Here is a 14339-nt window from a genome sequence, read left to right as displayed (position 1 = left end):
GTAACCTCTCAAGATGGAAGCACAGCAGTTGTCATTGCAGGGGCTTTAAATGGTGGCTTAAGCTTGAGAAACACTTTTCTTTAACAGATGGTGGTCAAACAGTATCATCATATTGTTCTTCATGCCAAATTTTTCTAACAGATGGGAAGATTTTCAGCAAATGTGTGATTCATGTATGTTACCCTTTAAGTTTGCAAGTATTGATGGTATGCATTGATGTCAGATTGCATTTGATACAACCCCTCTAGCACATGACAGCTGCTGTGAATGGGGAGAGCAGTTGATTGCAGACAACACGCCTTCACAAAGTTATCAGGTTTTTTTTTATCCTTTTCTCTAAGAATGCATCGATGGCAGATGCAGAGGAGGGAGTGACTGTTGCAAAATGTCCGCATATAGTTAGTGCATAACCTCGATCGAAAAATAGATTACCATAACTTCTTATCCCCTGATTGACTCAGTGTGTTTTTTAAAATTGTATCAGTCAAAAACCAAGTCAGTTTTTCTGGATGACTACATCAAGATTTATTTTAAGTTGTGAGTTGTTGTGTTTACAGCTTGGATTCAGCATGGATAGCGACGAAGGGATCCTCATCTCTGTTGCTGATCCTGAAGTTGGCGCGGCCATCACCGCCAACATGGATCTGCTTCCCAGTGCACCTGCTTCCTTCCTTCTGGCCAGAAATGACATCGCAGTAGGTGCCACCGGGCATGCCAGTGTTCAGGGTCACATCCATGTCCCTGAAGGTGAGGACAAGGTACATATTTTTGTTAAAACGGCCACAATGTCACAAAACTGTAGAATAAAGATCTTATTTTGCTGTATTTTGTATTCAAACCAATAGGATATCACTGAGGGAGAGTTAGATTATTTGTTGGAATTTTTTTGTACACCTTGTAGCGTAGTGAATTTAGTATTTTGTCAGCACCAGTTAGAGCACTTAGCTAATAGTTCTTACCAGTCGTCATTGTTGAAGACGATGAAACCGCGGTTACCACGTCCGAAGGCGACCTGGTTGCTCTGATTGTCCCACCAGTTGGAATGAGGCTGTCCGTTGACCACATTACGGAAAATGGCCATATTCCTAAAAGAAAAACGAGACAAAATATGATCATAACATATAATGTACCGCGTTTTCAAATCCATGTGACGAAGCAGAGGCAAAAAAATGAGCTCTGTGTGTACCAGTTTCCTGTCTCGCTGTCTGAGAACTCACTTGATCTGACGCCATCTGTGCTCACACACCCATCCGTCTCCACAAGTCTGGTCGGGGTTGATGGGAACAGGCTTGGTGGATCCATCACCGTGGCTGGGAGGGCCCATCCAGTCATTCTGATCCTACAAGATAATGATGGATAACGGAGTTTCACAGAAAATATCTGTTAGAAATACACACCTTACATTGAATTTTATCATTATTGTTAATTTAAAGAGAGTCTACCTTTCCGTTGACGATGTGGCGGTTCCAGCGGAAGCTAGACATCACCCTGGTCACTCCGTAAGGGTGCGCCAGCATGTATGCGACAGCCATCTTGTGGAGCCTGGCGTCCCAGAAGGTGATGATGGAAGCACCGCCGGCACCGTGGCCTCTCTGGTTGTCGTGGTTGTCAACGAAGACAAGAGCGTTGCCATTGGGCATGAAACCCCATCCCTCTCCCCAGGACCTGCACACAATAATACAATTTTACTAATGAGGGGCACACTTCTACAACAGCCAAATATTAAAGGATTTAATTCAGAAACTCTAAAATGTACCAGTTCTAGTCAGTGATCATTTATGATGGTTTTGTCAAACACTTTGTCTCTAGAAACACAGTTAGAAAGTAAATCAGGTAAAACCAGGAATTTATGCAGCAAATGGAATTGAAGCCCTCTCAGGGTTAAATAAATGTTCAAAAATATCAATTTGATATGGCAGACAAACAGAAATACACATACTTGGTGTAAGACAGCTTCTCTCCATTCCATTTTCTGAAGACATTTCCCAGTTTGGCACTGTACTTGAACTCAGTCACCCTTCCCAGATGGAAATACTCTCTAGAGGAGATGGGCTCACCTCCCAGATCAATAACCTGGAGGGAAATAATTCACGTCATCCACACTATTCATAGTACATATGATTTAAATTAACTGCACCATGTCAGTGATTTGTGGATTGACAGAGGTAATTGACAGGGGCAAAAACGAAACCATGTTTCTGCTAGTAAACATTCATGTTGTTAGTGAAAACAGATCACACTTATTTTTTAGGTTAACAGGCTGTTTTTGCAGCTTTCTACCTTTTTACCTGTGTTAGCTCCTTCTGGTTCATGCTTTTACATCCTCAAGATAACTGTATTCACCTGCTACCACTCCGTTAATGTTTTTTTTTCTGAATATTAACAGCTTCTACCCGTGTGCATGTGTCTGTGTGCGTCATCTTGATCTCTGTGCTCATTTTCCCACGGCTCTGCTCGCTGCTCTTTTTGCGCCATCAGTCATAAATATCGGTTATGTGGGCGGTTAGTACTCATGTAATCACATGTTTCCCTGTCGACTACAGCTCGGGGCATGAACCTGAATGTAAATTAGTTTTACTGGCAGCAGTTTTTTTAATTTGTATTTTGCTGGCTACGTGTTTTTCTGCAAACCAGGTCTAGATAAGTTCATCCAGCCTTTAGGTTCAGTAAGATATACCAGTTAAACACACATCAGACACAGACACACTCAATACGATAATATATGTTTTCCCATGTTAATATTTCAGTCTTCAAATCACGTAAACTTATAAAATAAGATGTTGAAAAATGTACCTCCTGGAAGATGAAGGGTCTGGAGCCACCAGCGAACCACTTGGTGTTGAGGTTGTGCAGACGACCGTACACAGCAGACAGATCACCGGGCCACATGTGCTTGCAGGCATCCACTCTGAATCCAGCCACACCCATGTCAACCAGCTTGTTCATGAAGTCAACCACCTTGCCCCTGACGTATTCTTTCTCCAGGGCGAGGTCCAACAGACCAACCAGACGACAGTCACGCACCTGCAGCAGAAAGAAATGAGCATTTACATCACAATTGAATGAGTCTTTACTCTTGTTTTAAGGAGAGACACTTACAAGTGCAATCTTAATGTAAGTAATCAACAGGGGAAGTGATATCTATAATTACCTTATGTATTTTTTTTTTTAATTTACATTTTATTCCTAAAAAATAGACGAAAAACATTTAGATTTTCTAATGTCTGTTCATGATGTTTTCTGATTCTGAGTGATGTCAACAAAACAAACCAAGAATTTGGGATTTGGCCTAATTCAATGTTTAAACTTCTTTTCTGGAAATGTATTTTATTATTGAGAAGTTGCATGGTGACATCTATTAGTTGATTTTTATTTATTTTTTTTACCCCATATCCTCAAAGTCAAACAATCGGTGGATGCCTGACTGGAGTGAGGAACTACTGTGAAATGCAATTCATCACCTGATTGGCATCACCATAGTTCTCAATGTTGCCACTGCCTGTCCTGCACTTGTTATCATTGAAGTCCCAGTGGGTGTAGGGGATGGTGGGGAATTCCTTCCTGCTAGCACTGAACCAGTTTCCGCATGAATTGTGTGTCCCCTCTCCACCACCAGCGCCGCACATGTGGTTGATGACAGCGTCCACGTAGATGTTGACCTGTGGGGCAGATGCAGGATTGTATAGGTGCAAGACAACTAATCAACACCTCCCTGCTATCTCTCTTCACTTGCGATCCTTTTCTTAACACATTCAGTTCATTCTCAGGTCATTGGAATATGTCAAAGCTGCACTGCTCACTAGCAGTTTACTGCAATGTTGGTGGTCCAGGAAGAATATCATTGTAAACTAAAAAATAGCTGCTAAATGTCTAAAGTGTGAATGATAATTCTTTAAGACAGATGCATTAATTCATGAAATGGTTTTGCTTTGTTAAAAAAAAGTCTTTTGTTCTGAAATGCCATGTGTCTGTTGTTATAAAACAGTGTGATGATGATAAATTAGGTATCAAGTGTTAAGAGATGTATCTGGTAAGAATTTGATGTCTTGTACACAGCTGTAGATTTACAAGGTGCTGACATACGTAGAAGAGCATTGTTCCAAATGTCTTTCAATAAATCACTGTTGTGATGTGGTTTACCCCGACGTTGTTGCATCTGGTGATCATGTCTCTCAGCTCGTTCTCACTGCCAGATCTGGAGCACAGGTTGTAGCCGGTTGGCTGGTATCTCTGCCACCAGGGCCTCCAGGGATTGTTCAGCACAATGTGCTCATTTGGAGGGGAGATCTGAGCAACACAGAGGGAAGGCATTACAGTAATCGTCACTTTTAGCGCAGGAATTGTTTGAATTGACAGACAATTGTTCTCAAAAATCAAGTGTAGTTGTATTTTTTTAAAAGGTGCACTCCAGCAATTTTTTACATGAAGTTCTGTTTAATCATCATGAGGGATACGCATGGTTTTCTAAAGTTTGAAAAAAATCCATGGAGGGCTAATAAAACATTCTGTACAAGTGCATTATGGGAAATCTAGTCTTTTGTAGCTTAATTCACACTAAATTGAATATCTCTGTTTCTGATGCCTTGATTTTTTACCGTTCTTTTGAAAATCGGTTTCTTGTGAGTCCTCCAACTTTATTTTGTGCAAAACTGAATCACTGGATTACCCCATCAAATTTAAATTAAAGGAATATAGACAGATAAAAAGACACTATTGAACTCCGCCTAAAAAGAGGAGCATCATTTTCCTAACAACGTAAGTTTGTCTTTAATTCATTTAATGAGAGTTGTTTTTTTTAAATTACCCATTCCTCATACAACAGATAAAACAAAACTTAACAGTGAAATTCAAAACAATAAACAACAATTTTCTATGTGAAGAAAGCTGAAATTGCCTGCTCCCTTTTGATATATATTTATCTGATCCCTGTGTTCAGCCATACATACCTGAACTCCACCAAAGCCATTAGGAGCCAAGAAGCGCTCACACTCTGCAGCGATGTCCGCCCAGCGCCACTCAAACAGGTGGACGATGGCGGTCCTGCCGTGCTTGGTGTGGGGGTTGTGCTGGGCGAGGCTAAGCCCGAACAAAGCCACCAGAATGAACAACTTCATGTTTTCCCTGGATGAGCGAGAAAAACACACTTACCTGCTGCCTCACGGTTAGTATTTATACTCATTTCCCCCTCTCTCTTGGACCAATGAGAGACTGGCAAATATCAGCAGGGAGGTTAAACAGGTGCTTCTTTCTCACAGCCTCCTACATTGTTTCAAAATTTGCAGAGGGAAAAAATAGCTTTGAGGCACACATGGGTTGGAAACTGAGGTGTGCTTAATGTCTTTACTTGAATATAGAAACAAGTGGATTCAGATCCCAAAGCGTTCTCATTCATTTTCTGACAGTGACATATCTGTTACACTGAATTTTATCCCTTCTGCAGGTCAAAACAAACTGAAACTCACTCTCAGAAGAATCACATTTGCCTTGTCATGTAACCTCACGAACTCAGCAGGGACACTAGCCCACAAAACACAATTTTCCTGCTTAAAACATTACCATATTACCATCTTATGTGATTTATGATATTCATCCTGCACTGAATCAAATATAAAAACATCAAAATTGCATTTTTAAGCTCTCACCACTCAGAAGACGACAACATAGATTTATCCTGCTTTAGTATTTGTTCATTCTGTTCAGTAACCACATGATGTTGCAACAGCCATTTTAAACTTGACCAGAGTTTATTTGATTTGGAACAAATATCTATTTTGGGCAAAGCAAATAAAAAGCTGGGGCAGGCAAATTCTGTATTATGTGATGAGAGCGATGTGCACGTAAGCACGACTGTCCTTGAGATCAAGCTGGCAATCTTAGCCGTAAATGCTGAATAACACTGGCAACAGTGAAGCGAGCGCTGCACTGGAAAAAGCAGTCTTCATCTTACATAACATTCATGTTGAGTCTGCATTCAGAATCTCTGTATGGAAATTTGAAGTATGCGCTGTAATTCTAACTGGATTTCTTTCATGTATTGTCATGTAAAGACAAATACCTTTATTCAAGCATCAAACATATTTAGTACAAACTTAGGCCAATATAAAAAATTGAGGTTTCACAATACTTTCATATAAGGTCTTACACCAGGGGCCAGATGTTTTAAATGACATGTATATGCACAAAAATCATGCATTTGACATATTTCACACATAGACTGGTTTTGTGCACCTCAACTGTCTCCATTTTAATGTATGGGAACTTGTGGGAGTAGAAATGAAGCTTGCACCTGAGCAATGATCGGGAGAACCAAATCATCCATACATACAGCTTTATAAATCTGATGAAAATAATTGATTGGCACTTGACAGGTCAGATTAAATTACTGTAGCAGTGGTCAGTTTTACTTTGCTCATGTTGCCATATCAAAGACAAATATCAGGTGCAACAGTTACAAAACATCCTTGTATAACTTCACGGTGTTATTATCTGCTTCCCATTAGCCAAAACCAATACAGATAAGCTACACCCGAGCCAGAAGGGTGGGAGGTCAGATTTGTTATGTAAAACAAACTACACCAGCTATGACAAAACACAAGTATTTTCCCACGAGGGGCTTCAGGTGTGACCCACCGCTCAGTTACTGTATGTGGGTGAAAGGTCATGTTTGTTGTGTCAGCACAGGAGATGAATTTATAGTAGAGTATAAGGTCGGTCTTCAGCATAACTATATTCACCTTCAGGAAGCTGTTTCTGTATGGAGAATTGCTAATGTAAAACTTAACTGCTCAGTTTACACAGGACTGTAACTAAGGAAATGTCTTCTTCTTTAGGTACTTATACTGTACTAGTATTTCCATTTCTATACTACTGTTCACTACATTTTAGAGAAATGTAATGGAATATATTGACTTTTGGTTGGTCCCACTGCTCCCTCGGGATGGGTACCAGTTTCACCATGTTGTACATTATATGACACATGTGACATACTGTAAATAAAGATTCTACTTCCTCTTCTTCTTTATAAGCCTGCTATACTTTTCAGATCAAGGTTTTTTTTGTGGAACATTTAATAAATCTTCATTATTATAGATTAAACTACCTAAAAGTAATACAGTTGTTAAAATGAGCTCCACAATGTGCAATAAGTATTTAATAATTAAAAATAATGGTGCTATTTTGCATGATGAGTACTTTTTTACTTTTAATACTACTAAGTACATGTGCTGCTAATACTTCCTACTTTTATTCAAGTAAAATATTTGTATGCATTACTCATAATAGGTATTTTTGTGTGGTATTGCCACTACTTGAGTGTCTTTTATGCCACACTGCACAAATGTTTGAAGCAGCAGTTATGTTTGGAGTCCTGAACCTGGTTTATTACAAGGTATTTTCATATGTTTTGTATCTGTTAAAACAACATTTCTATAAGTTATTATATGAGTGTATGCAGCCCTACCCCTTCCTGAATCCCAAATGCAAACTTCATTTAGTGGAGATTTATACCAGTTATTCCATAAGAGGACAATCGTCTCTGAGGTCTAACTGACCCAAAACATAATAGTTTAATGTATGTATATCCATTTATCTGTTTGTGTGCATGTTTATATTTATCTGACTTTTTGGTAAACAAAAATGATATGTGTGTCCATTTATAACCCATACAACACATAAAAGTTTAGATATATTTGGTGTAATACTGATGCTTTATGGTCATTTGCTGATTTCCCCACCCTAATCAAATGTGCATGCCACATAAATAAAGAAAGGGAGTGGTTGCAAGAAAAGAAAGATAATAAAATAAAAACACATGTATTGATTTATAGTTTTTTACACATACAGCAGTGAGATATTTCAGACTCCAGAAAAAAGAGGAATAAAGTCAACAAAACACAAGAGGTTAAAATGATGCATATTCTGTGTAAATATGGAGTCATATTGACTATCCTGAGAGCAACCACATGGCACTGTCTCATCATAACTGGGGGTCTGAGTTACTGTATAACTGAGCACGATGGTGATGGGATGTGTTTTCATATAACAACAGCTCCCCCAATGGTTCTTGAGAGAAACTGCTGCATTTAAAGCATACACAGTATATACACTACATCATTCTGTGTGAACCTCATGTCCTATAATTACCTTTATTTACCCTTAAGTAAGTTTAATATAATACTTATACTGATATGTACATGTGATTTCTTAATTCACACTATAAAATGTATTAAGCAGCTGTTGATTTATCACAGAAATGTGGATAAAATCACTATAAACCACAACTCTTAAACAATTCTGCTGTATTATTATTATTATTGCCTTTATTGTTGCTCAACAAGTACAATATTGAGGGGGTTCAGCAACTAACACATCGACATATGTCCCTGCGGCTGCATTGCATAAATAGGGGCAGTAAATGCCACATTGACTGCAGGTTTGTGTGCATTGAAAGCTTCTGTAAATAAGGCCTGGTGTGCTTTATCATGCCTCATGTCCTACCTGTTTACTATCTGACCCAGCTCCTGCTGCACCCGTCCTCCCCGCAGAGAGTGTGTCAGGCAGACATCTGACCTGCCTTACTGGGTTTCGTTCTGGGTCACTCCCCCTAGTGAGTATGTGGGTCACAGGCATGTAGAAGTGAAGGGGCCCCGGCACGTTTGTCGTGGAAACATTCACTAATAACTCATCTCGGTGCAGACTGCGAGTGTTGACACATAAGGACTAAAGGGATAAAGAGCTAATTTTACAGTGGAGGTTTTGTTCTTCGGTCGCGATGCCCTGTTCACAGTAGGAGCACTGCTCTCTGGTGTTCTTTGAAGCCGCAGTAATAGTCCAGACAAAAGCAGACAACACATTCAGAGGGATCAAAAACGAACCTTTATCTGAACAGTCAAAGCTTAAACCCACATAGCTGAGTTTGTTATTAAATATCAAATTAACAGATTTTTTTTAATGTGTGTGGTGATTAAAGCTGTGTTCTATCTCTGGTCAAAACAAGACTTCAAATGGTTGATTCTGGTATTATCTACCCTTTAAAGTTGGGTGAAATGCTCTTTAGAGATCAAAATAGCAAATGTGCAGTAACAGATTTTTTTTGACCACTTGGGGGCAGCAGAAACGTTGTAACCACAGCATTGGCGTGTCATTACCTTTTTAAGATATAATATGTAACATCTATCCAGTGAAATATGTAAAAATGACTAGATGTTTGTCATATAGTTTGTTGAGTGATGCTCCTGCATTACCCCAAAAGTTTCCAACAATGTTCAAACCCAGAGAAATCCTTCATTTTATCCTCGTCACCTGCTATTACCTCTGGGAGAGAGTCAGAGAGTGAGGAAGGAAGCGGGCAAATGAGACTAAACATAATGGGAATAAAACGTTAAAACATTGACCTGTCAAGTCAGATTTTTATCAGCAGTGGTGGTTGTTTAACAATGAAAACAGCAACTTACATGATCCCACGCCACTTACATCCTTTGTTTTGTTTTCACAGAGGGACCACTAGTGGCTGGAATTTTATATGTGCATTTAAGTTGATATCGTGTGCTTGCTCGCAAATCGCCGCATCATCATTCATCTGCTTTTGGTCTTGACCAACTCCTGAGGGCAATATTTGTATTTTTGGTTGCTAAGTGCTCCACTCTGTTCACCAGCTAGCCAGTCACTAACTGTATCTGTCCACTGTTGGTGCTGAGCAGGTTGGTTGCAGCAGGTTTTTAGCGCTCTTTCACTGAACGCAGCTGAAAACAATGCTATGAGATTAGTGGGAGTGAAACAAAACAGGAACTGGCTGTAATGAACAGGGTACAAGAGGTATAAATTGTGACCCAGAAAAAAAGACAGTTGTTTGCTAAATGAAGCTCAGCGCAAGTCCAATCAGGAAGACAATCTTTTCATTCACATCTCTCCCTGCTCCCTCCATTCACCAGACATGGATGTTTCTTCATGTACTCTCTCTCCAATAAACTAACCAGATTCTGCCACGAACACTATCAGCCAATCACGTCTCTGCTGTCAAACTTAAATTATTTCAGGCATTTGCGCGACCCTCCTCCACCCCATCCTCCTCCAGCTACTCACCAAAATCAACTCCCCCGTCATTAGATATCCAGGATCCCCCTTCCTCCATCACCACCACCAGTGTCTAGGCTCCATCAGGGGGTTTCCTGTAGTACGCACAGCTTCATCACCTCCCCCTATAATCTTCTTCATCACGATGGAGTCTAGCCACCAAAGACTCTCTCATTCTCTTTGTACACATGGCAAAAAATGTTCTTGTTCACTCAAAGAAACTACGAGTCTCTCCTGATAGAACTGCCATTCAACCTCAATGAGGAAGAAACATAACCAGTCACCCTGGTCAACTTCAAGAGAAAATTTGCAAAAGGAATTCAGAGGAAAAATCTTCTTCTTCTTCTTCTTCTTCTTCTTCTTCTTCTTCTTCTTCTTCTTCTTCTCTCAGAGTGGAAACAGCTGATCATTCATGTGAGCTCACTAGCTGGACTAGTATGCAGTATCAGCACCTTTACAATTTACTCTTTGGCATTCCTTGACTTTTTCCTAGGTACCGGCACTCTACACAATTTGTGAGCAATTCTGACAAGAAAACACACTCAGATGATCTACTGGAAGTGTCTTACTGCTGTTTGTGATTGTGTTTATATGTATGCATTCCTCAGAGACGAGCAGCAGCGGAGACGTACAGGCTGCAGGCATCAAAAAAGTGTATGATCATTTACATTTCATTGTTGCAGATGAAGCAACATCCTCCGGAAACACATAAAACGCTTCACATTATTCATCCATGAGGTTATTATAAAGATCAGCTCTATGTGAAGGCTTAATTAGAAAAGCAGAGCACCAGAATTGACCAGTACAAAGAAATGAGCTCCTGACCAGACCATCAATCAATGCCCTCAAAAATGTGCAGAAAAATATAATGATGGAAACACACTATGGTTTTCACATTTTTTATCAAAAGATTTCCACTTTAAGGTTTACTTTGAATCCTGGCACAAGGTTTTCATCCGAATGACGCATCATGCTCTGTGGGAGGTGTCAGCGGGAGGGTTAAGGCCCTAAAACTCGCTCACATTTTCCCATGGGCCCCAAAAATTCCAGTCAGACCAAAGTCCTTTCCTGTATGGACAACACAGGACATACCTCCAGAGGCGATGAAGGGTTCGGGGGACAAAGCTTTCTTTCACAGCTCCAGCTCGGAGACCAGGTGAAAGGAGAGAAGTTGGTCATTTGATTCCCGCCTCTGCTTCTGTCATGGGAAAGTGGAGGAGTCACAGCGTAGAGGGGGGAGGCGGGAGGGTCGACTGGAGACAGGGGGAAGAGAAAGTGAGGAGGAGTAAGAGGGAGATAAAAAGAAAAGGAGGTCAGCAGGTTAAGAGAGAGAAGGAAGAAGAGAGAGGAGGTGGGTGTGCAGAAGACAAATGAGGAAACAAAAAGAAGAGCGAGTGCATGAGATGGTAAAAGGGGGGCGCTGCTGTAGTGCAGGGCAAATGAGGAAAAACACAGAGGGAGTGAGTAGAAAAAGAGAAGGGGGAGTAAAAACCATAAAGGAAAAAAAGAGGCAGCTGATGGAAGGATAAGAAGCTGTATGTACCTCATCTTCCTACACCTCAGGTTGCTCTCTTAGCCAGACAGCTCCGGTTTAAGAGCTGTTGGCGAACAGATAGCACATGGCATTCTGGATAAAAGCAATGAAACAGTGTGCAGAGTTCAAGTAGTCTTACTATTGTAAAAGTAGGTTTGTATTTAACACAAAGCTGCATCACTCACTGGTTTTGGAAACATAAAAATCCACTTTGCATCGGATGAAGAGGTGTCAAATAAAAACTAACCACATTTATGGTCCGGTAATCGTCTGATGTAAAGCTTTTGTTGCTTCACTGGGTACTGCAAAAATTTACTGCCCCTAACTTTGCATGACTTTTTAATGATCCCAGTAATGCCATCAAGTGCACTAACAAGTGTTTCTTGCCTTGACGAGAAGTGGGTAACCACATTTTTCCCTTTACGGTTCTAAAATTGTCACTAAATGATTCGTATTTTTGGGAACTTTTCAGATTGCATCAACTAAGCTGAGCATATCAGAGAGGAAAAAGTCCTATAAAGTCAAATCCCCAGCTCTTCCAAAGGAAAGTTTCTGCCCAGTATCCTCCTCTCTCTCTTTTTTCTTTTTTTTTTGCCATGATGATATGTTGTGCAGATGTTGGGAAAAGCTTTCCATCTCACTGCAAAGAATAACAGCAGCAGCGGAAGTCCCCCAGGAGAGGTTCACGCTCTGAAACTTGCTAATACACACACACACACACACACACAGCCAGACACAAATGTACATGCACACACACACACACACATGCGTGCACATTTGCAGACATGAACTCGAACACCTTTACGCTTTTAGACAAGTCATGGAATCAGACGCTCTCTCACACACACATGCTCTCCATCCAGGCTTCTTGTAAAGACACATGCTTCTCACATTGAGACATTAAAGGAACACATGTAGACAGTAATGTTGACCATATACAGTACAGTGTTTCACAAAGTATTCATGTCAGTCCTACAACTGTAAGCAGGACAACAGTAGTCTGGAATAAAAAGCATTATTGATATTGATAGATTTTTATGTTTTTATATGTATACTGTATATAAAATCACCCATCAAAAGTTCAAAGAGTCACAATAAAGTTATTTTACCATTTCTGTCTCCACTACTCTGTTCTACTTTGATTACAATATTTTACAAAGGAAAATCAAAACAGTCGGTTCAAATTATAGTTGAGTTCTAACCAGGCAAATATCATAGTTTAGGAAAAATGGGGTGGAACCTGGGGAAGCCAATCAGATTTCAGGGGCCACCCTAAGCCACCCCCTTGGTTACGCCCCTGCCCAAGGTGTTGTCCAACTCATATATATATGAAAGTAAGAAAAGAAGCAAGGACTCACTTTGGAGATGCTGGAATCTAAAGTCTGACAAAGAACTCACAGCTGCAACAACTGACATTTTTAAACATATGGGGTCGTCAGAAACTAGCTGTCATACTGTACTGTACATTTTACAGCATCTCACCTTTTTTCACATCACGAAATAGACCAAGATTCATCTGGAGTTGTGTTTGTGTCCAATATCCAATAGTACAATATTCACGCTCACTTTAGGTCTGTTTTGCGCTCCATCGACTCCTGAAGGAAACAGCTGGCTCTTTAGAGGCAAAACACTCCACTTTGATCACCACTAAAGTCACTAACTTTGTCTGTCTGCCATTTGGTGCTGTGAACTGTAAGATTTGTTTTTATTAGAGCTTTTCACTGTAATCAGCTTCTTCCTGTAGTTGAAAACAAGGATAATGAGAAGTTATGGTGAACCAAAACAGTAAAGCTACAGGTGCTGAAGTCCAACAATCACATCTGCTGATAACTCTGTCGGCTCATCACAATGACTGATCAAACACACATAGATATGTGACATACTGTTTATCTAATAATATTGTTTGTACTACAGAAAGTTAGTGCTTGCTGCACCTGTGAGAGACAGACGGTAAAGCAGCAGAGACAGAGAAATACTGATTTTCACTCTCCAGTATAAGCCGAGCACTACTAACATGGACCTTACCGTACATTTCCTATATTACCACCCTGGTAAGCACCCACCTCCAGCTGTTATAAGTTTGTCGTTTCTCAAAATTATGAAAAATCTAGCACTCCCCATGACAAATAAACAATCCTCATTTGTAAAAGAATGAATCAATTAGTAAACTTGCATTAAATTTTGACTTGTCTGTAAATCAACTAATCAATTTCTTGTTAATATTAATGATATTATTATGAAAGGATACAAAAAGCGCTGATAATGCATGTTCAGATCCAAGTCATGCCGTGATTCTGCATGCAATCTCTCTTCACTGTTGAAAACGGCCAAACGTGCCTGATTTAAGACATCAAAAGAGACACAAAGCACAATTTATCCCCAAATCTTACTACGCAATACATGCCTTCAAGTGAAATTTTAAAAGAACTTGATAGAAGGAATGCCGTTGTGCTGCTGGTGACTGGAGAGCTCACCATAAAATTACAGATGGAGTCAATTTTATGATCCTCTTTCACAGTAGTCAGCGGGAAATGAGAGCTTTGCTTTCATGGTCATGAGCTGAGCAACAGTTTTACTGTGAGGAAAATTCCCGAGCTCCCCTGTACTTCTGAAATGTTTGTAGTTTCTCCTCCTTAGACATTTGTTACCTTTTATACTACAATAACAGAGAATTGAAGGGTGCAGAGTTTCAGTTGTACGGCCTTTGGGAAAGACTTGAATCCACCTTCTGATG

The 14339-nt window shown here is 40.1% G+C and overlaps 1 protein-coding gene across 1 annotated transcript; it reads right to left on the bottom strand.

The window, feature by feature from the left end:
• Positions 1-500: 500 nt before the first annotated feature.
• On the bottom strand, positions 501-5704 carry LOC141017274 (alpha-amylase-like). The gene is made up of 10 exons (XM_073491937.1): positions 5643-5704; positions 4947-5121; positions 4141-4287; positions 3462-3659; positions 2794-3024; positions 1940-2073; positions 1443-1665; positions 1218-1339; positions 960-1085; positions 501-741 (listed from the first exon to the last, which is right to left on the bottom strand). The coding sequence occupies exons 1-10, from the start codon at positions 5660-5662 to the stop codon at positions 552-554; spliced, it is 1566 nt and encodes a 521-aa protein (XP_073348038.1). The 5' UTR covers positions 5663-5704; the 3' UTR covers positions 501-551.
• Between the last annotated feature and the right edge of the window lie 8635 nt (positions 5705-14339).

Source organism: Pagrus major, chromosome 21 (assembly GCF_040436345.1).
Source record: "Pagrus major chromosome 21, Pma_NU_1.0".
Classification (NCBI taxonomy): domain Eukaryota; kingdom Metazoa; phylum Chordata; class Actinopteri; order Spariformes; family Sparidae; genus Pagrus; species Pagrus major.
The sequence above is the reverse complement of the archived record's forward strand: the minus strand, read 5'-3'. Positions and strand labels throughout refer to the sequence as shown.